This window comes from Rhinopithecus roxellana, chromosome 11 (assembly GCF_007565055.1).
Source record: "Rhinopithecus roxellana isolate Shanxi Qingling chromosome 11, ASM756505v1, whole genome shotgun sequence".
NCBI lineage: Eukaryota > Metazoa > Chordata > Mammalia > Primates > Cercopithecidae > Rhinopithecus > Rhinopithecus roxellana.
The window spans coordinates 70609621-70636011 of record NC_044559.1 but is presented as its reverse complement, the minus strand read 5'-3'; the positions used below and the strand labels follow the sequence as shown (position 1 = coordinate 70636011).

At 38.1% G+C, this 26391-nt stretch overlaps 2 protein-coding genes across 5 annotated transcripts in view; one reads left to right on the top strand and one right to left on the bottom strand.

Annotated features, from left to right (window-relative positions):
• Positions 1-394: 394 nt before the first annotated feature.
• Positions 395-21276, bottom strand: CISD1 (CDGSH iron sulfur domain 1). 3 transcript variants are annotated; one of them, XM_030941259.1, is made up of 4 exons: positions 21026-21170; positions 14185-14392; positions 13075-13280; positions 395-2411 (listed from the first exon to the last, which is right to left on the bottom strand). In XM_030941259.1, the coding sequence occupies exons 2-4, from the start codon at positions 14222-14224 to the stop codon at positions 2322-2324; spliced, it is 336 nt and encodes a 111-aa protein (XP_030797119.1). In that variant the 5' UTR covers positions 14225-14392; positions 21026-21170; the 3' UTR covers positions 395-2321. The 3 variants fall into 3 exon arrangements, with proteins under 3 accessions (XP_030797119.1, XP_010365809.1, XP_010365810.1); XM_010367507.2 differs by having other exon boundaries at positions 14185-14279; positions 21026-21151; XM_010367508.1 differs by lacking the exon at positions 14185-14392 and having other exon boundaries at positions 21026-21276.
• A 1054-nt stretch (positions 21277-22330) lies between these two features.
• IPMK (inositol polyphosphate multikinase) overlaps positions 22331-26391 on the top strand; it is a 78746-nt gene continuing 74685 nt past the window's right edge. For both annotated transcript variants that reach the window (XM_010367506.2, XM_030941053.1), the window contains exon 1: positions 22331-22876. In XM_010367506.2, coding sequence (XP_010365808.1) covers positions 22687-22876 — 190 coding nt within the window. In that variant the 5' untranslated portion in view covers positions 22331-22686. The remainder of the gene's footprint in view (positions 22877-26391) is intronic.

The following is a 26391-nucleotide window of genomic DNA, read 5'->3' as shown; positions in this document are numbered from 1 at the left end:
TAGAAATAGTAGGTATACATGGTTGTAGCTGTTTTTGTCAAGAGAATAAATCATAAATTACCATAATTACATAACCTATGCCATAAATAGTGTGAGCTTCTAATTCTCCAAAACGTTTCTCTGTCTCAATTATATGGTCTACAGATGCCTAATAAATGTCTGTTGCATGAACAGATGAACAAGATTTTTCACATTAGAAACTTCTCAACCTAGTAAAAACTCTTCAGAAGTAATCAGAATATAAATGACACAGAAAAAAAGGATGAAAGTCCCACTTGTCTTGCCTTAACGAAATGAAAAGCACTTAGAAGCATTAAGGTGCTTAGCTAGAACAGTAATTGCACACGATGATTTCTGTGTAAAAAAAATCTCATATTAACCTAACCACACTCACTTTGGTTTTTAGGTTAAATAACCTGAAAAGGTTTTCATCATAAATGAATGCTAGTTCAAGAGCATGTAAAAATTTTAACATGACCTTGAAAATACATTTACTTAATTATTTTGGCCTTTCAAAATGCTCAAGATCTATATTTCACAGTAAGGTGGTCATTTATAATTTTGCCATACATATACACACACTCATATAATCCTACAGTTTTGAGAACTGGTACCAGGTTCCCCCTGACATTGCAAAAACGCATGACTAACAATATAATTTCAAATTCAAGATAAAGAACAGTCTGTTAAGTTAGAAGGATGTCCCTTTATCAGAAACATTGGGAGCTGATGCATTTAGTTTTCTATAAAACAATTCATCTTTAAAAGCATGATTGCTCTGTTTTGCTGACATGCATACTTATTTTAAAAAGGAGGTGGGCAAAGAAAAAACTTACCCTAAGAATCTAATAGAATCAGTTTGTAGGATTTTAGATTTTATGATGAATATGTGACTTAAAGACATGTCCAAGTTAGTTACACAGGCTTCTTAAAACCACTGTACAATTCTGTTACCATCTTTTATCTACAGTAATACACAAAACTATGTATTTAAAAATAGCCATGATGATATATTACAGAGGAATGTTGATGTCAGGTTTGATTCCTGTCAAGGTAAATGGATTTTATCAAGTACAAACCTGTGATCGACTACTACTGAGAATTCATGTAAACTAAAATAAATAATGAAGATGTTTACCAGCTTAATCAATTTCAATTATGTTTGCCCGATTTTCTATATATTTTGCCATGATTTTCCTTCTAACCTATGAAATTCAAAAATCTAATCTCTCTTTAAAAATATTATGAATTATTTGTCTTAACTCTTTTATTGCTAATTATTTTGTTTTTATATTTTCTTTTTTCTGAATCAACAATGAATGCAATGTTTCTGCTCTGAGTCTTTGAAGAATATTACATAAACAAACACTTGTCTTCAAACTTTTACTTTTAAGAAAAAGATCATACAATTTAAAAGCCATGTGCTTCATTAGCTAGAGTGGGAAAAAAAAATCTTCCCACGCCTTTGATCTAATCTTGTGACTACTATTTCTGTCAGGATATGTGGCTTAGTGATCAAAAGGCTTGACATTATGTGCTCCAATTCCTTCAAAGTCCTCAGTTCAAGTGCTTACCATTCCTTGGGCCAGAATTCTGGAACATTAGATTTTAAGACATTCTTCATGACTAATTTAAATATAATATCACTTTTAACTAAATTTTCACTATTAGCTCCTTTAATGGATCCATCTTCATTAAGTATCTATGAAGATGAATACGAAGAAGTTACCACCCCTTTATTATTGACCTTACTTGTGAAATTAAGCAGAATAACATTCATCAATCATTTTGATTGAAAACTGTGAAAAACAGAAGCCATACTTTCTCAGTGTCATTACCAATGTCAAGAAAATCAAGGTCACAACAGGTCTTTCCTAGATTGTATTAAGAAATTTATATAGCTGAATTACATCATATTTAGTTTCTAGGTTAATATGAAAAGATGGTAATTTTTCTTTGAAACTTACAAGTACAATCTGCAAATACATAATTTTGAGAATAATTTAATATGTTGACTTCAAGATACAACTATATTCTATGTAAGATACAACTCTATATGTCAATATTTTAAAGAAACGGATCCTTACAAGACCAAAATAACCCACAGGCCACGAGGTTGGTTTTTCCTTTTTTTTTTTTGTTTAAACAAATGTGCACCACGATGTTTCATCAAGACAAATGCCATGAATGTGAAAGCTGCAGTTTGCAATACACCACATTTAGAACCCAGCGAAGATGAATTAGACAGAGGTGGTAGTCATTCTAATTAAACAATCAGGTAACTTCACAACAAGCTGATTTGCAGCATCAAAAGTGTCCATTTAAGTTTCTTTTTTCTTGATGATCAGAGGGCCCACATTGTCTCCAGTCTCTTCGTTATGTTTTGTGTGAGCCCCATCACAGAATGGGAACTAGGAAGAGAAAGAATGAATGTGAAACATCTAATCTCAAAATCAGTATTATGGTTGGCAGAATGGAAGGTGATGCTTAATTCACATAACATCACATAAAAGATTTTCTTGGCTGTCTTATATAGGCTTTCTTAAACATCATATGTAAACTATACTACTTAGTAGGAGGAAGAAATTGACTTGAGCATAATACACCCATCATTTATTGAATTTCACTGTGATTTTGATGAGTGTTGAAGGCCTTTTTTATGTTTATATATTAGTTACATTCCTTTCTAGTGAATATGTCTATTGCCTATTTACTTCTAAGAGTTTAAGTTCATTTATTTAAAATCAATTTGTGGTCAGGCGCAATGGCTCATGCCTGTAGTCTTAACACTTGGGGAGGCTGAGATGGGTGGATCGTTTGAGGTCAGGAGTTCAAGACCAGCCTGGCCAACATGGTGAAACTCTGTCTCTACTAAAAATACAAAAATCAGCCAGGCATGGTGGCGAGTGCCTGTAATCCCAGCTTCTCGGGAGGCTGAAGCTTGAACCTGGGAGGTGGAAGTTGCGCTGAGCCAAGATTGCGCCACTGCACTCCAGTCTTGGTCTCAAAAAATATTAAAAAAAAAAAAAAAATCAATTTGCATATTATCCCTTTGTTATTTTTGCAGCCATCTTTCCCAAATCTTTTCATTTTGCTTTTTTTTCATATTCTCAATTTCTCCACTTTCATACAAATATGTCAATATCTCCCTTTTTAACATCATTCATGGAGACAGCTTTCTTCTAGAGATGTGACAAATACAAATTTCCGTTCATTTTCATGATTTCACATTTTAGATATAACTGACGTTTTGGTGTCCAGTGGGAGGGAAAGGGACAAAACTAAATCTCTAACACAGTATTTTGCAGAGTGTGGTCCAAAGAAGCTGAATCCTGCAAGACACTCTGATTTGGTTTCATTCTGTGTTTAAAAAACGTATCATATAGCCCATTTGAATCACAGCACACATTATTTTAATTTTGCTATAAAAAACACAATTTTATCCCAGAGTTTCTCAAGGTGACTGGACTATGGACACTTTAAATTTTGATTTCTATTATCATAGCTTTCTGTAGAACACACTTTGCAAATGCTGTTCTAAGATCCTGTTGCTTCAGTATTACTGGAAAGTGTTGCTTCCCACACTAATACCTTTATTCATAATTTTATCAAAATAAATTATACATGTAAAAGCACCTATTTATAGGTTCTATATTATGTTGATCAGCCTACTACACTGGGATATTTGTATTTTAAACATTTCAGTGTTTTGTAGGGCTAGTTTTCCTTCATTATTCGTCTCTGTTAACTTTATTAAACTTTATCACTTTATTCCTCTAGATAAGCTTGAGAATGTTTTTTGCCAAGTCTTAATTTCTTTTGTAGTTTTCATTCTTAGATCTCATGTATATTCTGTTAAGACTATTTCTGTCATATTTTTAAACACTATTATAATTAGTTATTTTCATATCTGAACTCTTGCTATATAAAATCATTTTTGACAAGTGTATCCTTCTCTATTATAAAATGAAAAAATAAGAATTTAATAATATTTTACTTAACTCCTCAGGATTTTACACTTAGAAGGTATAATCATCAGTAATTTTTTTGTTTCTCTATATTTGTATCTTTTATTTCTATTTCATGTCAAATGACTAGAGCTAGCAACTTTACATTAATCTTGGTGTTTTGAATGTATCTGCAATCTAGAATCTAGAGTTTCACTGTTTAGTCTAAGGTACGCTGTTGCTGTTGCTTTGAAGAAGGCTACTCAGAAGAGTAAAGTAAGAGGAGTCTTAGCCTTATGAGTAACAAGTACCTCATTATGTGCAGTGAAGGGAATATAATAGATCAGTGAAACTCGACGATGGTATTTAATCTTAAACTTTGATATCCAAAAGTCTACTCCATGTTAAAGTAATCAAATTTTAATCTATCTGTAAATAATTGCAAGAGGCACTAAATTAGCTAAAAATTACAGAAAAACTCAAGTCATTGGCATATCTTATATTTCCAGATATAAATTCTATCCTGTCATAGAGGGCAGTGTAAATGTAATATATGTAAAGTTTACATTATTTCTCTTTTTGAGGTCAATAAGATGTGGTACACAGTATATTCATATTAGAAACAAGCCCTTGATGCAAAAACATATAGTTAAGCTTTCAGTTTTTTCTTGGCATGGATGAGGAAAGAGGCTATAAAAATTAAACTAAAATGTATCCCACAGCAAAATTTCAAAGTGACATATGTTTAATAAACAAACACAGATGATTTTACAGTGAGTATAAAAGTTTACATTGTAAAGATTCTATTTTTATAAATAGCACACACAAAACACTTCACTGTAAATCCACACAGGCTACATTTCTGAAAAATGAAATATTTCTAAATGACTTACTGAAATGGCATGTTTAACTTTTCTTTTTTAATCTTATGTTGAAAATATTAGAAACTAACATTTTCTCAAACTATTTTCTTCCATACACAGAGTAGGAGAGAAATCTATAGAAAAATATCCAAAGAAAATCTTACAAAATATTAAGAAGGTCATATATTGAAAGTGAGAATACACTTTTTCTAATCACCCAATTCTGCCTAAAAACTGAAATTAGCCTGTTTCTTCATATTCTTAAAAGCAAACATATAAACAAATAAACATTTCTTTAAAAAGCAAGTTTATCCTGGTTATTAGTTAATAAACTTTCATGTGATTAAAGTGTATAAAGCTTTTATGCCTTTAAAATGTAAACTAGGCATATAATTTTGTTCAGAGACTTATTTTTTAATGGTACTTTTTATACCACTTAACCCCAGTTACTGCATTATGTGTCTTGCTTTATTTCTGACCTAAGCAGGAAAAAGATAATGTGTGGCGGATATACACTTTTTTTAAAGAGATTAAATTAGATTGCACAGTGGTGCAATTGCAGCTCACTGAAGCCTCAATCTCCCAGGCTCAAGTGAGCCTTCCATCTCAGCCTCCTGAGTAGCTAGGACTATAGGTGCATGCCATCCCACTCAATTGATTTCTACATTTTTTTGTGGAGACAATGTTTCACTACATTGCCCGTTACATTCCCAATGTGTTGGAATTACAGGCCTAAGCCACTGTGCCTGGCATTATATACTTTCAAATACAATGTAGGAAGTACAGTAATTTTTACATTAAATAATGTACAAAAATGAGAATTTTAGTAACCCTTTTTCATTAAAAATTTTGAAATTTGTTAAATTGTTTTAAATTATGAAAAAAACACACAAAGAATATTAAATTCAGTTCATGTAGTATTGACACTTAATTTGTTCTAAGATGTCAGTGTTTGTTTATTAACAAATCCTGGAAAAAGTCTATAAACTAAATTTCCTTTATGTCCAGAAAACATCCTTTTATGTTTTTAACCTAATTTGAACACTACAAATCCCAAATATCTTTAAAAGTGGGGAAGAAAAGGTTAGAAGAAGAAGCTGGAATAAAGGTTTAGTAGAAAAAACACTGGAGATCCTTGCTCTCCACCTGGAAAGCTAGCAATGCTGTTTGGATCTTCATAAAAACACAAGATTTCTTTTTAATGGTCCCACATCTCAAGTTACATCTCTGTTTTGAGGGTAATTCAAGGTAGAAATAAATGCTCCTCTTTGACTTATCTCTTCCACCTGAAACAATTTTCTTTTAAAGACTATCTTCCTTCTCTGAACTTTGTACTTTGTATTAGTTTTGATTTTCTGTCCTAAGGAAGTTGCCTGGCACCATTTTGGCTCATTACCATAAACTGTCCAGAAAAATATGCTTGTTTTGGTTGAGAAAGAAAACTGAAGTAATGAGATTTTTTGAGACTACCCTAGAGATTATGACATTTTATACCATTTTTATGTACCTACTTCAGTAAACCTAAGACAGTAACTATAATATGAAATTAAGATTTTTGTAAGACTGTCTTTATGTGGATTGGCCAAGGAATGTCACCAACATTCAGAATATCGTTTTTATGAAGAAAGACTCAGTAAAACCCACTTCTAAGCCATTAACAGGATGATTTCTCTTTTTCCCCCAATATCCGCCCCCTCCCCAACAACAACAACAACAACAACAACAACAACAACAACAACAACAACAAAACAACCCAGGATCAAGCCTACTACCAACGACAAAAGTATCAAACTCAGATCTTACACTGTAAATGAAAGAAAATGAGTCTAAATATGTCCAGTTGCATTTCATTTCAATTTCAGTTGAGCTCCTGATGTTAACTGGGAAGTCTTTCCTCTCTTTCTTCTTAGTCCGTATTCTTTTGCTGTCCTTGTTTGAACTGCCTCCTAGGTGGCCATAATACAACTCAGCAAATGATGTAACCAACCTGAAGTTGCAGGGAGAGGAATCTAGCAATACTACATCCCATAACCTTCCCTCTTACATCAGAGTCCTTTCATCTTTTTGTTTCGAAAGCAAGACTCTCTCTTCCTTTTTAAGGCTGAGTTTCACATCTGTGTTCTTACTCTCATTTCCTTCCAGCCTTTGTCAAGATACCACAGTCTCAAATAGTATTTTTCCCTGTAGTCATTTTAATCATTTCCTCTATACTGGCTCATTTCATTCTCACTTCAAATATGGACAGCCCTTTTGTGAAATACAGTCGGCCCCATCTGTATCTGTGGGTTCCACATCCATGGATTCAACCAACTGCTGATAGAAAATACTCGCTAAAATAATTGTATGGGTAATGAGTATGTACACCTTTTTCCTTGTCATTATTTTCTAAACAATACAGTATAACAACTATTTACATTCACACTGTATTAGATATTATGTGTAATCAAGAGATGATGTAATAATTTAAAGTATACAGGATTATGTGCATAGCTTATAGGCAAATACTGTCATTTTAAATCAGGGGCTTGAGCATTCTTATATTTTGGTATCCATGGGAGGTCCTGGAACCAATCCACGGACACTGAGGGAAGACTGTACTATAAAATAAGCCAATTTCTGGTCTGGACACAGTGGCTGACACCTGTAATCCCACCACTCTGGGAGGCCAAGGTGGGTGGATCACTTGAGGTCAGGAGTTCAAGACCAGCCTGGCCAACATGGTGAAACCTCATCTCTACTAAAAATACAAAATTTAGCCAGGCATGGTTGTGCATGCCTGTAATCACAGCTACTCAGGAGGTTGAAGCACGAGGATTGCTTGAAACCAGAAGGTGGAGGCTGCAGTGAGCTGAGATCATGCCACTGTACTCCAGCCTGGGTGACAGAGCGAGACTCTGTCTCAAGAAAAAGAAAAAAAAAGTCAAGCCAATTTCTGAAATATCAGATGACATACCAATGCTGGCAAGAGAAGCACTGGACAAAAGGGAGGGATATGTTTTTAAAAAAAGTAATTTCTGTACATTACTAAGAAATCTGATTCATTGGGATTGAGAAACCTGCTCAAAATGTTACAGACACATAACAGGTTACTAGTGATTGCACCTTAAGAATGAATTAGAATTGAAGTTTGTATCGCATGTTTAAATTTTGTCATAAATACAACTGGTTTGTATGAGGGAAAAATTACTGACTATAAACTAAAGGTAGCCACTTAATCAAAGGTATTTATTAGCCTTTGTGAACTGGCATGCAAGTGTGTGACTTGGCACCTGTGTGATAACCTTAGAACCACAGGAATGTGGGGAGTTTCCAAAAGTGTCTGAAGAATATTAACATTTATTGCCGGGCGCGGTGGTTCAAGCCTGTAATCCCAGCACTTTGGGAGGCCGAGACGAGCGGATCACAAGGTCAGGAGATCGAGACCATCCTGGCTAACCCGGTGAAACCCCGTCTCTACTAAAAAAATACAAAAAAAAACTAGCCGGGCGAGGTGGCGGGCGCCTATAGTCCCAGCTACTCGGTGAGGCTGAGGCAGGAGAAAGGCATGAACCCGAAAGGCGGAGCTTGCAGTGAGCTGAGATCTGGCCACTGCACTCCAGTTTGGGTGACAGAGCGAGACTCCGTCTCAAAAAAAAAAAAAAAAAAAAAAGAACATTTGTTAACTTGGATAATATTCAAAGCAAACTGTTAATTGATTAATGCAGGAATAAGTGCCCAAGATGCAATGAAAATTCAGAACTGACAAATTCAAGACACAAAGAGGATCACTAAATGGCATGAAAGATAAGCCAGAGGGGAAAAAAAAGGCATGAGAAAACTGGAAATAAAATGACTGGTCTCATTCCCTCTCCTGAAGTTCACCTACAGGAAATGGCAGTCTCTGGCCTAACCATCTGGAAACTCTAAATTGTAAAATGAAAGAATAATCCTGGAATGTTTTGAATTATAAAGTCTAATAAACATTTACACCACTAGTTTGTGTCCATGGGTGATTCTTCCCAAAATATTTGAGATCTTAGTTCATGAAAGCCCACATTTACTTCATTGGATTCTTTGCCCTCTGGGAAAACCGAATCAAAGCAAACACGCTTTACTTGATCTCAAAGCCAAGCTGTAGTGTTCACTCAAGCAATTATCTTACTTTTCCTTCCATTCACTGTTGCATCTACTGAAAATCTGACATAGACTTCTGTCATTTCTTTGTTAGTTAATTCACACTTTAACTCACTTGGACATAGCTTCTATTCTAATTACTCTGTTGAAATGACACCAAAAGGGCAATTGCTTAATCTAATAGTCTTGTCTATTCACATAGTTGTCTTTGCATAGGCCAATGTTCAGTACTAAATCTTTGAAACTTTTCCCTCTTCTACTTTGAAGCTATGGTATTTTTAGTTTTATTCTAACCTCTCTGGCCCATTCCATCTCCTTAAATGGCTCTTGTGCCCTTTCCAAAATGCAGAAAATTCCCCAAGATTTCATATTTAGCCCTTGATTTTTATCCATATCAAAGATCAGTTGCATTCCTACACTTGACTCATCAGTTTGCTGATCTCTGTCTCCAACCCTGATGTCTCACATTTCACGTTGTCTGCTGTGTATTTCCATTCAACTACCACCTCAAATTTGCTCTCTGAAACAGAACTTATAGCTGTCCTGGAAAATTAGCCTTTCACCTCGAATCTCTTATTTCTGTTAATGGCATAACCCTCTTCTAATCCTACATGCTTAGATCCTTCAATGAGCTTTAGTTTTTCTCCCCGAGTCTTTCACACAGAAGTCAGTGCATTTCGCTGATCCTTTCCCCGAAATGTTTCATGTCTGCTCATTTTTCGCCATTTCCATAGCTAGCACCCTGGTAAAAGTATCATAATTCTATGTTTGAAACCCCTGTCAAGGAGCTCCCATGTCTGGAGTCACAAACTCCTCACACTGTCCTCAAGACTCTCCTTAATTTAGATTTATTCCTTGGGGGGGAGGGCAGTACAAGAACCAGACTAGATTCTTTATCCATTTCACCTTTGTTCACAAGTCCTTTCTTGCAGATTTTGAGAGTCTCCAATATATGCAGTTTATTCAAATGCTACCAGTTTTTCTCAGAGCAATTTGACTCCCAAGTATATGACTATGCTTTACCAGAAGATGTGGTCTATTTTTAATTAACACACAAACAAACAAACAAACAAAAAAAAGAGACTGGGTCTCACCATGTTGCCCAGGCTGGTCCTGAACTCCGGGCCTCAAGTGATCCTCCTGCCTTGGCCTCTCAAAGTATTAGGATTACAGGTGTGAGCCACTGCATCCAGCCTCATGGTGTAATTTCTTCCTCTTAGCTTCCATTTATTTAGACCACTTACACTGCATGTACTATATACATCTGTGACATCTGTTTTACTCTTTAATGTTTCTCACACATGCACATATAGTAGATAGCAAATGAACTATTGAAGATCACTGACTAAAGAACTATAAAACTCCAACTTAGAAATTCCACAATTTCTAGATGTATTACTAGATGTATTTATTATTTTCTAGTAACCTCACTAGTACTTATCAACAATTCCAAATTCCAAATGAATAGTGCTCTTCATAATTTGTTGTAATGGGCCTATTAATTTTTGGTTTATATTCAATATACTCATCAAGGAGTTTTTGAACAAAATGGCATAACCTAAGTACTTTATCACTGGATTGTACAACAGCAAACCTATTGGGAGAAAGGAGTGAAATATGCTTTCTACTGTGCGTTCAGTAACCCTTATCTGAAATACTTGGTCATAAGAAAATGAAAAGAAAATGTTTAGGACCAGAAGTTTTGGATTTCAGATTTTTTCAACTTTTGAAATGTTTGCATATGCCTAATGAGGTTATCTCTGGGGATGGGATCCAAGCCTAAACACAAAATTTACTTATGTTTTATATATACCTTATACACGTAGCCTGAAAGTAATTTTTTTTTTTTTTTTTTTTTTTTTTGAGACGGAGTCTCGCTCTGTCGCCCAGGCTGGAGTACAGTGGCTAGATCTCGGCTCACGGCAAGCTCCGCCTCCCGGGTTCACGCCTTTCTCCCGCCTCTGCTTCCCAAGTAGCTGGGACTACAGGTGTCTGCCACCACACCCAGCTAACCTTTTGTATTTTTAGTGGAGATGGGGTTTCACCGTGTTAGCCAGGAGCCGATCTCCTGACCCTCGTGATCCACCCGTCTCAGCCTCCCAAAGTGCTGGGATTACAGATGCGAGCCACCACGCCCAGCCGCTTGAAAGTAATTTCATACACTATTTTACACAGTTTTGTGAATGAAACAAAGTTTGTATACAATGAACCATCAGAAAGCAAAGGTGTCACTATCTCAGTCACACATGTGGACAATCTCTGGTTATCTTGCATCACCATCATTCCCGACTACGAATTTATATGCTACTGATAAGCAAACATTTTCTCGCATGTATTCACATGTGAGTACTTAACAGTAAAAAACATACCATACCATTAATTCAGTTAAAAAAAAAAAAGTGCTCCGGGAAATTCAGCAGCATAGTAGCACCACCAGAATACCAACATCAGCAGCTGGGGGGCCTTTTTTCCCTTTGGGTCACTGAATTAACTGTGTCTTGTGTGCCTTTGTTTTGACTTCAACTGGTGAACTGTCACATGAGGTGAGATGTGGAATTTTCCACTTGTGGTATCATGTCAGTGTTCAAAACATTTCAAATTTTTGAGCCTTTCAGATTTCAAATTTTTGGATTATTTGGATTAGAGAAATCCAAATAAGAAGGTATAGCTTAACCTGTATCTAGTATGTGGCTTCTTCCATATTTGTGACAAGTTATTTGTGAAAATGACCCTCTACTATGGGAAGAGATCCCAAACATAACGTGCTTTCAGAAACAGATACATCATTTTTATTGATTTTTTTGAGGGCCCTTTAACGTCATTTTTTTTTTTTTTTTGTAAAATCCATTGTATTTTATTTTTTGAGACAGGGTCTCACTCTGTTGCTGGAATGCAGTGTGGTGCAATCACAGCTAACTGCAGCCTCAATCTCCTGGGCTCAAGTGATCTTCCTGCTTCAGTTTCCTGAATAGGTGGGACTACAGATGCATGCCACCATGCCTGGCTATTTTTTTTTTTTAAGAGATGGTCTCACTATGTTGCCCAGGCTGCTCTTGAACTAATGGGCTGAAGTGATCTGCCTCAGCCACCCAAAGTGCTGGGATTACAGGTGTGAGACACCACGCCCTGCTGAAATCCATTTTATTTGAATGCTAAGAGTGGTAGTACAGTGTTTATACCATATTTCTCACAACACACCAGAAATCCCGAAGTCATTCGGTGTACAAATCCTTTTGAGATGCTTGATACAGTATTTTATCAACTGTGGATCACTAGCTGCTATCATGTCTAAAACCTGCAGGTTTCATAGATGACACTTCCAAAAGGGACTTGATAAAACACAATTCTCATATAAGAAAATAAGATTTTAGGATCCTATATTGTTAGATATTTAACTGGAGGAGTTGCAGCTGAAAGAAGGTATAGGACATTTACCAGGTAAGTTTTTACAGGTAATTTTAAAGAAGTTTCTTTTCAAATTTCTAACACTTGTCTTAGTATCTGGTGTTTGAAAGCTCAAAAAAATATTTTACTTCTTTTGCTTCTCTTTGTGATTAGGCTGTATACTTCACTTTCTGAGACAGTGGAAGCTAAGAAATCCTAAGAGCAAATTAAAGGGATTTTTCTCTTTTCTTTGGCCAAGAGTATGGTTAAATCTGCCTGAACTCGATGAAGGTACAATGTAATTCTACTGCATACTGGTTAGATATTTTAGAAAATATATTCCTTTAAGAGTGTATGGAAGACAAAGAAGAATAGGATTCAAAAAAAAAGAAAAAGAAAAGAAAAGAAAAGAAAAGAAAAGAGAAAGAAAGAAAGAAAGAAAGAAAGAAAGAAAGAAAGAAAGAAAGAAAGAAAGAAAGAAAGAAAGAGAAAAGGGACATTATAACAGGTTAGGTGTGGTGGCTTATGCCTGTAATCCCAGCTACTCGGTGGTTGAGGCACAAGAATCGCTTGAACCCAGAGGTGGAGGTTGCAGTGAGCCGAGATCCCACCACTGCACTCCAACCTGGATGACAGAATAGACTCTGTCTCAACAACAACAAAAAAGGGATATCATAACAATATCTGGTGATACAAGTCTGATAGAATAATTTAAAAAGAAATATAACATTTAAAATGGTACTGTATGAAGAAATGGCTTTCCTCACCTTTTTGGACCTCCAACAACGGCAGTACACAGCTTTATCTCCCAAATCCTCCATGTCAAAAGCATGTACTATCTTGGGGTTGTCTTTCTGGATGTGAAGGTTTATCATAGCTTTATTTCGATGATCTTTAACATAAAATCTTTTGTAAGCTAGATAACCAATTGCAGCTGTCCCAGCAGCAATGGTAACTGCTGCGATCCATTCAACTAGAGCAGGGAAGGAAAAAAATAATTATCAAAACCAAAATATACACTAATAATATCACATGAATGTTCAGAAAATCCAGTTTTTGAGTATTAAGCATCCTAATAGTCCAAGGTTTTTAATGTTAACAAAATGACCAGAAAACACTGGTATAATAGTCCTTTGTTATGACTTTCCCTGGCCCTTACTGAAGCAATTGTGTATTTTCTGCTGAGTGATGACAGCTACATTAAGAAGAAGAAACTTAAAACTATTATTTTAGAGCTGGAGTTAAAAAAAACCCAAAGCTCAATAATCATTTAAAAAGTGTTTATAAGTAGATTTTAAATAACATGTGAACTTGCAGGTACTTATTGCTTAAAAAAAAGAAAAAGCCCTGAAACATAAAAATTCAGATTACAAATAACATTTTGTTATGTTAACAAAATGACTCATTTGAGTTTAAATAGTAAGATCCCTTAGTGATTTTTAAATGATTTAATTTACCAAAACTCACTTGCAACTATTGCAGAAAGTTATAAGAGAAATGATACCCAAACAAACAAACAAAACAAAACCACCCTTAATGTTAAACACTCAAAGAAATATATGTAGCAGGATTCCAGGTTTCAAAGTCATTCTTCATTCAAAAGTCCTTTTTTAAAATTTCAAAGTGTTTTCTCATTAAAATAAAAATCAGAATGTACTAACTTCATTTTTTGTAGAAAACATGATTAATATAAGTATAGTTATATTCTCATTAAATAAATTCTAAATTTATCTTAATTTCCTATAAAATTCATTTTAAATTTAATGGCATTGTTCTGCTTTCTAATAATAAAAAAAACTGTTTGACTAACAAGCCATCTAGTTATTCTTTTCAAGCAGCTTTTCAAGTCTTTAGAAACCCAAGGGCTTAACAACTACCCCAGCTCCAGGCAATGTTGGAGAGAAGAAAGTTCTGCATAATCTGGTTAGCCTCAGCCTCAGAGGAGAGTTGTCTATTCCCAGCATGGAGTGGGCTGCAGGAAGAAGTTGAACAGGGGTCAGGATAAACACACTGGACTCCTTCCCAGCACTTCCTGAGTCAGATCTTCAGTGTTTCAAATAAGTTCCCAGACTATCAAATAAAACCCTAGAGAGATAAGTACAAAAAAACACATTCCAAGGCCAAATAAAAACACATAATGAATAATTAGTTGTATAGTTTACTTGCACTATTGAGTCAAATTTCTTATTTCACCATACCTAATAGTGCATTACATAAAACTGGAGCTCAGTCTTCTAAAACTGTAATAGAAAGGATCATTCTCAGTCTCTTGTATATTTGGTCTTCTTTTCTAGTTTATTTAATAATTTAGACTTTATCTAAATTATTCCTGCATTTTGCTCATCTCGTAAGAGAGCATAATTTCCGCCTCTTCTGGTTTATCCTCACTTTCTAATTAACGTGTTCCTTGGATTTTATTTTCAACCACGGTAGTACTTTTCTTAACAAATTAATTTATACTGTTGTCCTTCCCATAACATTTCCATTCTTTCTTGCTATAATTCCCTAATAGACATTAACATTTCGTCTTTCCCAGGTCCTGCATGACTGAGAAGACAAGTTAATATATCATCTGACAGCTTCAAACCTTTGGCTTCATCAGAAGACGTTTTTTAAGTAGGTACACATTATGTGTAGATTTATCTCAAATTTTAGTGCCACTTCATGGCATTACCCTGTGGTTATTCCAAGCAGATCTGCAACTTTGCTATGACTTCTAGCTAGATTCATGATCTTCCTTTCTAATGTTATTTACCATGGAACTCTCTTGAGAAAACATTCCCTCTGCCAGGAGCTGCAGCAATCCACTTCTTAGCTAATGGAAAGCCACTCTGAATAGCTAATGTATCTATCACAAAATGGGCTAAAATGATGCTTTGCATACTATATGCACCGTAACATTTGCTGAACATCGTCTTTAGTACAAACCTAAAGGGGGGCAATATCCTAAAAGACTAAAATAACTTCCTTAATGCCGTCGATTTTAGTTACACTTTACTTTTTAGGTGAATTATAAAGTACTTCATAACATATTTGTTGGGATGGCACCCGCATATTGCAGAAAGTCCTGAGAGATCCAAAGAACTACATTGGCTCGTATTAATTTGTTTCATGATCTAAAAAGAGAATACTATAGGAATTTCTACTTGAAACCCATCATGATAAGTGAAAACAATCTCTCCTAGGCATTAAAACATTCTTCTTGCATTTTTTTTCTCATATAATTTACCAACTGCACCCACAGGTGACTTTTCTTTTTAAGCTTCACCTCCCTTGGATTTTGTGATGGTGGGAGAGATGACAGAATAACTGACATGGAAAAGGGGTAACACCAAAGGCATCATTGAAAGAAATGGAAACTGACTCCAGATCCCCAAGATTAGCTGCCCCATGGGGGCATCAAAATACACATGGGGAATCAAAACACACACTTTGTGCTCTACCCCCTACTCCCCAGCAAGGGTCACTTATGACCCTGTGCAAATGTCACAGTACCATGTGCTCGAGCAAAATAGCTTTGTATTTGCTCTGAGGTCTTGAGAAAACAATTCCCATTTCTTTTTTTTCCCTTCCCAAATTCTAATTCTCTAATCTCATTAGGGACAAATGCAATAGTTCTCAGAAGTTTAAAAAAAAAAAAAAAGTTGCTATTTTATCATTTCATGACTGCAGCCTGAATCAGTCTTTTCTGGCAAAAAGCTGTGGATGCCACTGACAACTCTAAAGGAAAAGGAAATTATACATAGATAGATGGATATTTCTGTTGGCACCTTTCAGATACTGGTTCAGACTTGGGATCTAGAAAAATCCTGAGCATTCTTTGTTTTTCTCTTTTTTTGGAGACAGAGTTTCTACTGCCCAACCTAGGGTATAGTGGCGTGATCCCGGCTAAACCTCCAACTCCCAGGTTCAAGCGATTCTCCTGCCTCAGCCTCCTGAGTAGCTGGGATAACAGGTATGCACCACTACGCCTGGCTAATTTTTTGTAATTTTTTTTTTTTTTTTTTTTTTTTTTTAGTAGAGACGGGGTTTTACCATGTTGGCCAGGCTGGTCTTGAACTCTTGGCCGCAAGTGATCCACCAACTTTGGCCTCCCAAAGTGCTGGGATTACAGGTGTGAGCCATGACACCCAGCCCCTGAGCATTATTTCTCCCTCTTCTGGATCTCCCTCACTTTTTTTTTTTTTTCTTGAGATGGAGTCTTGCTTTGTTGCCCAGGCTGGAGTGCAATGGCACAATCTCAGCTCACTGCAACCTCCGCCTCCCGGGTTCAAGCAATTCTCCTCCTTCAGCCTCCCGAATAGGTGGGATTATAGGCACCCACCACCACGCTGGCTAATTTTTGAATTTTTAGTAGAGACGGGGTTTCACCATGTTGGCCAGGCTGGTCTTGAACTCCTGACCTCAGGTGATCCGCCTGCCTTGGACTCCCAAAGTGCTGGGATTACAGGCATGAGCCACCATGCCTGGCCCTCACTTTTCTTTTCTATAGACATTTCTCAAGGAACAGTTAATTCCTGTAGTTAGGTCAAACCCCACCCTACCAGACCTTGTGTAACCTGCTTTGTATCTACACAAATACCATTAAAGATCACAAATGTTGAGAAAGGTAACACTTCTAATAATTTCTAAATAATCCTCCCATTTGCTTATTCTTCCATTGGCGTACTATTGTATAATACTTGGTTTTCTCTTTAAAATTATTCAGAGAGAGAGAAAACATGGACTTGTTCCCAAACTCAACAGCCTTGTTTATAACCCAATCTTTGGCTTTTTTTGTTTTGTTTTTTTACCGTGAGCATTATTTTGCTTTAACTCAGAAATCTCTCTCAGCTTCTTTTACCTTAGCCCCTTTTCTGCTCTAAACTGCCCTCTCCAGCCAACCATCAACTGCCATAGAATCATGTTTCTCCTCTTCTGTCAGGAGAGGGGGAGGGGAGCTGTGTTTAAACTCTTCCTTCCCTTAGATCTCCCATAGGCTGGCAGGCTGTGCCTGGTAATTTTTTTTTTTTCTCAAGGCCTGGCATATAAGTGGTATTCAATAATGTTGGTTGAGTCAAAAGAAATAATGGATGACTACTTTAAATTTGCAATTACTATGTGCAATTTTTCTGTCCTTACACTGCATTGCTCTTACACTAAATGACTTATCTTTACCTTCGTCTTAACCTGCTGTATTAGGGTGTGGAATTTACTCTCTGATACATATATTAAAAACAAACAAACAAACAAAAAACTTCAGGCAAATGTAAGAAGCTATGTTTAAAAAAACTTTATTATGGACCATTTCAGACACACACAGGGAATACTATTTACCCTCAACTAGCTCTAACAACCATCAATTTGGCCAATCTATAGCTCCAAACTCCCCCCTTATTTTTCTTTCTTTTTTTTTTTTTTTTTTTGAGACAGAGTCTTACATCGTTGCCCAGGCTAGAGTGCAGTGGCGTGATCTCAGCTCACCGCAACCTCTGCCTCCCAGGTTCAAGCAATTCTCGTGCCTCAGCCTCCCGAGTAGCTGGGACTACAGGTATGTGCCACCATGCCTGGCTAATTTTTTGTATTTTTAGTAGAGATGGGGTTTCATCATGTTGTCCAGACTGATCTCAAACTTCTGACCTCATGATCTGCCTGTCTCGGCCTCCCAAAGTGCTGGGATTACAGGCGTGAGCCACCGCGCCCAGCCCTCTTATTTTTCATTTATTGTTTATAACTTACAGGAGCTATCCCCTTTATTTTCAGTATGATCCATACATTCCTTTTCAGACAAAAACAAACCCTTAAATAGTGACTTTAAATGACTTGGTGAATTTAGTGAACCAAAACAATATTCTCCTATGTTGAGGTTAAATTAATTAGAAAATTAGTTTCAATAAAATACACAAGAATATAAAAGAATAAGAATTTATGAAAGTAATTTTGGTTACAAGCATTGTAATGATCAGGGTTTGGGATAGATAATGAAATACAAGATGAAGAGACAAATCCCTATGTTGCAACTTGAGGGTAAATTAAAAAAAAGTGATTTCAGGGGAAGGCAGGTTAAGGAAGCCCTTTTAAAATTATCTAGTTTAGTTGGCTTTTTTTTTTTTTTTTTAAGATGAGGGTGAATTATGATTGACTTTAGGCTGAAGAGAAGAAAATCTTCATGAGGCACTAAATATTTACGAGCAACAGGTATCATTGAGGCAAAGATTTAAGCAAAATAAAATGGCATCTGGAGGGCATGGAGAGAGAACAGCCTAAGAGTTAACATCTTCCTTGCAAACAGAAGGGAAAGGGTTAAGGGTGAAAGCAATCAGTGAGTGCTAGAATTATCAAGGAGCAGGATGATGTTCAGAAAGGTCATCTATTTGGATATGAGGAAGAATCATAAGAGACTGGACAAGTAGGCAGTGAAGGCCACTTAGTACTAGAAAATATAATAAACTAATGGTCTTATCGACCATACTGGTATCAAGAGCTATCTCAGTGATGAGGATCTTAAGAGTATTTCAGTTCCAATCATTCATTCTCATTGCCTCTGTGTAATTCCAGTCCTGGCCTGGTCCCCGTAAAATTTTATTTATAAACTACCTTTTATTTTTCTTCTGAAGATGAACAAGAGTTATGCATATATGTACACACTTTATATTTAACATATATTTATATAGTGCTTACCATTGTCACATACCATTCTAAGCCCTTTATAATTACAAATTCATTTAATTGAGAAGAGACATGATATCTTCCCCTCAATTAAAAGATCTAAATTGCTTTTCAATCTGTAGGAATAAATTTGGTTTAAAGTTTGAGAGTAGAACCAAACTTGTGTGATCTAAACATTAAAAGTTAAATCACTTTGACATTCTCTGTCCCTACCCTGCCTACCTATTACTATATTGAGGAGGGAAGTGTTGATAGAAGAGATTTACACAGGCCTCTCCCTACAGTCCTCATGACAACCTGTATGCTTTTTGGTGAAATAAAAAAGTAGTCATGGCAGGGTGTGGTGTCTCACATACGTAATCCCAGCACTTCGGGAAGCCAGGGGACCAAGGAGAAAGGACGGCTTGAGCCCAGGAGTTCAAAGTTGCAGTGAGCTATGATCACAACACTGTACTCCAGCTTGGGCCACTGAGTGAGACTCTGTCTCAAAAAATAGATAGTAGTCACTCCTCATAACAAAGCTGAATACTTCCAGTTGAAGCCAATAACCTACTTCAGTGATTTCCTATTCCTTAGGCAATGGAAAATGATTGGGAAAGTTGCCTTTGAATTCCTCTATGGTTAGACTTGAAAAACAAAACAAAACAAAAAAACTTGTTTAAAAAAGAAATCTTGCAGACTAGCCTGCAGATAGTGGTAAGTCCTAGGGGTTCACCTGTTTCACATTTCAATAATATGCAAACTAAATAACGTTTAGTGTTCATGTACATAAAATGATCCCACATTTTAAACACACATTGTGGAATCTTTTGGTCCACCTCAAACATGTGCAGTCTTCCTGTAAAATTAAAAATATCAGCGGCACAAGTCACACGAACATCTCATTTCACAAGTCTTACTCCCAAGAGAACATAGTTTTCCAAAAAACAAAAACAAAAATCACACCCTATTTTAAATGCACCAAGCTGCCTCTATTACAAAAAGTCTCAAGATAAGTATCCTTTAAAATAATTTTTGCAAATAATAATCTCTGTATCATTAGTAACTTCGAAATGTCATGGAATATCACCCTTACTTAGCCAGGTAAATTTTGTCAACAGAAGTGGAACTCTTCAATTTTTGGAAACTACCTATTAAAAAAGTAGGGCTCAAGTTAGTAGGGACTTTACATTACCTGGCACTACAGATGCTCAATATTTACTGAATGTATTTTTAATTAACCTCTGGACAATCTCTTTGCCTTTACTCAAAACCTTGCGAAGTTGTGTTTTATAGAGGGGCAAAGATCACACATACCGTGTGTCTGGTACACAGTATTATATCAACAACTATAACATCACCAAGAATGGTTATAAAGTGAAACTCCACACTAAATGACTGCTTCTAAAGTCTCCTAATTTTATCATAAGGGACTTTCTGAGAAATACTGTTTCCAAACGCTAACTACTAGCATAGGGGAAAGAAGACTCAGAAACCTGAAGGTTCAACGAACGCGGGTTTCAATCCATTATCCTGGACTGCTGCCACCGAGTGCCAGATGCCAGGGGCATAACAAAAAACTGGGAAAACTGAAGACCTCGGATTGGGTTTCATCCCTGGAAAAAAAAAATCTGCAAAACTAAGATGTGATTAGTCATGCAATGCTTCAGGATTCCAGGAAATCGACGTTGTGGCCCGACGCTGACTGAAACAGGAGAAGGGTAAACAGGTTTGCTGTTGTTTTCTCCCACCTTTCCTTCTTTTCCCGGCTCTGTGACTTAAGGATATGAAGGCGTCTTAGAAGAGAAGATGGAAAGCTAGTGGCGCGGTCATTAGGTGTTACGGTTTGGCTAGTTGGGGGAAACGTGGACTCTGGTCTGGCATGGCCCCAAACCATCAATCCATCCCTGACCTCGCCCCCTTTCCCTATCCGGGCCGGAGCTCGCAGTCGGGCCGAGCACTTGCCCTTTTGCATCTCAAGGTTATAGGACCAGCGGGCGCCTACGGCAGTGGTAAAACAACCCAGCTGAGCTGCGGGCGCAGCAAACGGTGAGCCTCACCAGCCTCACCCGCTCCCAGGCCCCACTTCACCTCGTACGCTGGAACTGGAAGTCAGACTCATGGCGCCGTCGCTTGCAAGGCGTGTGCACTAGGATACCGAGCACAAACGGGTTCGCGCGGCCGGCGAGACTAAAGGTGCCAGCGCCGTACTAAGGGCACCGACTTTGCGCTGCTACCGCGCAGGCGCCGCGGCGGGTCGTAAGCACGTGTGTGAGCTCGACCCTGGTAGGTGCTGAGCATGCGTGGAGCTGTGCCCTGGGCCTTAAGGAAGTCTGGACTCCAGATTTTGACAGCCACCGGAGCGGGGACGAGGAAAAGACTTAGGTAGCAACAGAGTTTGCGCAACGCCGAGGGGCGCGGCCCTGAAGCGGAGGGGCAGGGCCCTGGGATTAGGGAATCCAGGCCAGATTTTACGTCTCTTCCAGGTGTGTGGGCTTCTGGGGGCAGAGACAGGTGTTAATAGGACACTTACTTTAATCGGATACCTAAGATTTGACCCCAGTTTTTCTTGCTTGGGGCTTGTGACGATTTACCTTCAAGGCCAGGTCCAGCTTTTATATAACACGCCAGTGGCGGACATACAGCAATCAATGACTGAGTCCCATTCCAGAACCTCGCTTAGCTACCGGTGTCCATCCCTTTCTCCTGCTTTTGCTATAATTATCTACTCAGGACCTTGGAACCTGCACTGTCTTAAAGGTCGAGTTGGAGAGAGAAAAAACTTGCTCCTTTCTTTAAACAACGTGTTCACTTAAAAAAAAATTAGGATTTTTCTCTTTTACAGTCTGAAATTAGTGTCGGTTCCAATTTTATTTTATTTTTATATGTTTTATTTTTTGGTAAGAGGGGTTTAGAGACAGCAATCCGGGGAGGGGGGCTGAGATTAACTAGAAGGGTATTTTGAAGGCGCATCTTCTAATAAGCTGCCTGCTTTAACTTCTGTTGTTTTTGTGCGGGGTGGGAGTTGAGTGCAGTTAGGGGTGGCCTTTAGAGCCACCCTTGGTAATGCTAGTGCCTTGCAATTCTAATGCCGCACTGCTCCGCACACTTGGAAGTCCCTGGCTTCTCTGAGCTGACGCGCTGAGAAGCGTGTTGAATGAATGAAGCCACAGCAGCACGCGTGACTTCGAAATGCCCGCGAGGTTGGGGTGAGAAGGAACACGAGTGCGCTCGCCCCATCCCTGCTCGCCGTCGCCAGGTCCCGGCAGCGCCGCGCGCCTTCCCATCTGATGGCCGGGGGGTGTCCTGTCGGACGACCTCTGGGCATGCTCAGTAGCGGCGGTGCAGGCGGCGCTGACGCGCGCGCGGCAGCTGAGGGGACTGGAGGACGGCGGGAGGGGGCGGGGGCGCAGGAGGTGGGGCCGCCGTCGCCGTCAGGGCCCCAGGGAGCGCGGGGCGCCGCTGCTGCTGCTCTTCGGCTCGGTTCTGTCTACCGGGCAGCGCCTGGGCCAGCGGCTGCGGCGGCAGAGAAGCAGGAGCGGGAGCCGCGCTCCGCCGAGAGCTGGGCAGAGGAGCGCCCGCGTCCCCACGGCGTCATGGGCCCCCTCCCCAGGCCTCAGCGGGCACCAGCCGCGGGAACCCCCGGGCCTCCTCGCGCCCTAGCCTGAGCGACCCCCGGGTTCTCCGGCGCTCCCTCCCTTGCCCTGTTTTTTTCCCTGCTCTCGCTGCCGCTACCGCTTCTGTTCTCCGTTATGGCAACAGAGCCACCATCCCCCCTCCGGGTCGAGGCGCCGGGTCCCCCAGAAATGCGGACCCCACCGGCGATCGAGGCCACCCCTGAGGGCACACCGCAGCCGGCGGGCGGCAGACTCCGCTTCCTCAACGGCTGCGTACCCCTCTCGCATCAGGTGGCCGGGCACATGTACGGGAAGGACAAAGTGGGTAAGTGGGGGTGGCACGGGGTTCGCCGCTCCCCTTCCGCCTCCGCGAACCCCCTGCCAGCCGAGGCAGCCTGGCGCTCCCGGGCCCCCCTGGTGTGCACGCCAAATCCCCGGCCTCTTCCGCTGTCCCCCGAAGCCTCGCCACTCGAGCACAAGGGGCTCGGAAAGTGGGACAATTCCTAGGGTGTGGGTCGTCAGGCTTGCAGCACTGGTGGCAGGGAGAGGCGTGCCTGGTCTCACCCACCCCCCGGGGAGGTTGGGTGTTGATTGGAGACCGCGTTGTTAGTGAAAATAAGGAACTTCATTTTTACTGGACGGGGAAGTAAATTCTCCCTTGAGCACAAGGTCTGTTTATTATAGGCGAGTAGCTATTGCAAAAGAAAAGGAATGAAATGCAGATGATGCTAATCTAGTACTTCTCTGCTGGGTGCAGCTGCATAGCTGGAGGGGAAGAAAAACACTGGGCTTTTTTGGGGGGGAGGTGAGAAGGAAAGAAAGCTTGTCTGTGATTTTTCCCTGTCCCTTGAGGAGGTTTTTCTGGTGTCTCCTTGATTTCTCTGGGAGGCGTGGTTCCAGTAGTGCAGAAACTCGGATTCCTGGTAGGAAATTCACACGGGTATGGTACTAGAATGATACACAAAATGTTCAACTATTCTTGTTCATTTTATAAGGCTGTACCATGGCTACTGTAATACATTTTCTGAGTTCACAAGTTTAAAGCTTATCTCAGCTTAGGAACGCTAATTCATCTAGCTTACTCGTAGTGGTTTCCTGGGCCATGATTACTTGGGTAATCTGATGGATGAGTATGTGAATATTGTGGATCTTTGACCCAGAAGAACCACTAGATACGATTTAGTTTATGCTGGTAAAATGATTCGGGTTTAGGTTGCTAATACTGACATTTTTAGACAAGGTGACTAAAACCAACCCTGGTTAAGAATGACGTGCCTAAAGTCACGTTACAATATGTTAAGAATTGTGAAACCAAGAGTTCTTCCTTGGAGTACTGTTTTTTTTCACCATGTATTGTGTTTGCTGAAACAACTCAAGACTTTTAGAAAATGGGTATTAATTTGAGTATATGCTGTTTCTCAAAGCGACGTTTTCCACTACTTTTATTTTTACCTACTTTGTTTAATTGTTTGTGTGCCTTTCTCCCCACTAAACTGTGAATTCATAGAGGTTAGAGAGGGAATCTGTATTCTCATAGCGTTGTGCACGGACTGGGACTCAGTAACAGTCGGGAAATATTGAATAGTGAAAATTGACGGTTCTTTTACTTCACTGAGGTAAAGAAACAGCCTCCTCAAGGTGCTCAGTATAGACATTTCCTCCTTTGTGTCGGTGTCTTGTAATGAGAATTTGAGAGTACTCATGGGGTTTCAGTTAATAGGGGAATGCCTATTGATTTATATTAATAAATTGTGATTTTAATATTCCTAATAATATTCTAAATGCCTGAAAAAGTAAATGTTTCCCTAAAAGTCCCTAGAGATTGACTTATATGCAAAGGAGAATAGATTTTAGAAATCTCAACATAAAAACAATCTAAATGATAATTGTCACTTAAGAGCATAACCACCGCTTTTCACAGTATGTAATAGTGATCCCATTCAGAGAGTTATTGCAAATAGTGGCTGAAAAGTTAATTTGTCACCCAAATTGCCTAATTAAATGAAAAGTTTAGATTCTGGAGTTAGTACTCCTTAGTTTTATTATTTCATTCCATGTAAAATAAACTTTTTTTTTGCAGTTTCAAAAGGGTCTTTTGAGTAGGGACAGTCTTTGTGTCACCATAGTAGAATGGATTGAACATACTGTGCTATCAACCTAATAAATTGTTGAATTTAATTCTCAGATAGTTATACAATCCTGCATGTATTGTTAAGTAAAAGGATACTTGAATGATGATTATCTTCCCTATTTGTAAAATGGATAAGATGGTCACTAATTCAAAGTTCAACAGTTTTATTACGTTTCTCCACTGTCATAAGTCATGTACAGTTTAAAGAATATAATTTAGATCATGCTTTGGTCTGTCAATTGAAGTAATTCTCAGGATAAGCTTAAGGACATTATGTTGGTATTTTTTTGTTTTTAAATTTGTGTTACCATCATTAAGTAACCAGAAATGTTCAATTTAGGACTATTTTACCTATTTCCAAAAAGGAGTTGTTGGCTTTGCTAGTTTAAAAATTAAACTCATGGAACTTGATAGAACAAAGGTGCTTGAGCAGAAAAATAGATCTGGTTATATATGCTAAGTTACAAGCATATATTGGTAGTTCAGATATCAGTTATATTTTACATTCTTCACTAAAACCATATTTCATCAAAGTACATTTAAATCTTAGTTCTAAGAATACAAAGTATTTTGTTTTTTAAATTGTAAAAATTGTATAGTACACGGATCTTTTAGGAAAAAAATTCAGTTTGAGTAGTGCCCTTCCCCCTACTCGTTCTCCCAGGGGCAATCACTGGTAACTACTTCCTGTCTATCCTTTCAGGCCTTTGTTTCTGGGCACATACATAAACACATTAGCACAGTTCTGTTTTTTCATACAAATAAATCTATCAGCAACTTTTCTCACTCATTCTGTATTATATCATGTATTATACCTATATTTTTGTACTTACGATATACTTTATTCTTTCTAAAAATTGTGTTCTACAATGTGGATTTATCACAATTTATTTATTTCTTTAATAGTAGATTTTTAGACTTTTCACCATTTGTTTGCTGTGATAAGTAATGTACTTATTAAACATACTTGTATATTATAGCATACCTTGCACATTGTGTACCTATCTCTGTAGGAAGTTTTCACAAAAAAAGATCCATATAATTTCCCAAAACTCACCAAAGTTAGCATAAATATTTTTCTGCATAACATTCTTTTAATATCAATTTCTTTAAAAAGTCCTTAAAGTTTTAAACAAATGATGGAAATCTGATATTTATTTCTTGATCCGATATAGGATGTAGAAATGCGGCAGTCTGTAGGGAAAACAAGGATTTAAACTGGTAATTGTGGGGGAGAAAGACCTACAATTATCTTGGCTTAGTAGTCTCTTTTGATTAGATATCCTCTGAAACATTGACCTAAAATTATTTCAACCCTTCGGAAAAGTTGCAAGAACAATAGAAATTAACATTTTGCCAAATTTGTTTTATTATCTCTCAATGCAAATAATGTTTTCTTAACTATTTGCAAGTAGGTTGCATACATTATGTCACTTTACATGCTAATACTTCAGTGTGTCTTCCTTAAGAATGAGGATATTCTCTTCTGTAGCCACAGCACATTGATCAACTATGGGAAGTTTAACAGGGATATAATACTTTAATCTGTAGTCCATATTCTCACTTTGTCAACTGTTCCAATACTGTAATGTCTTTTGTCATATTTGTTTTTCTCAGTACAGGATCCGGTCCAGAATCATTTATTGCAATTAGTTGTTATGTCTTTTAGTGTCCTTTCATTTGTAACGGATCCCCAGCCTTTCCCTGTC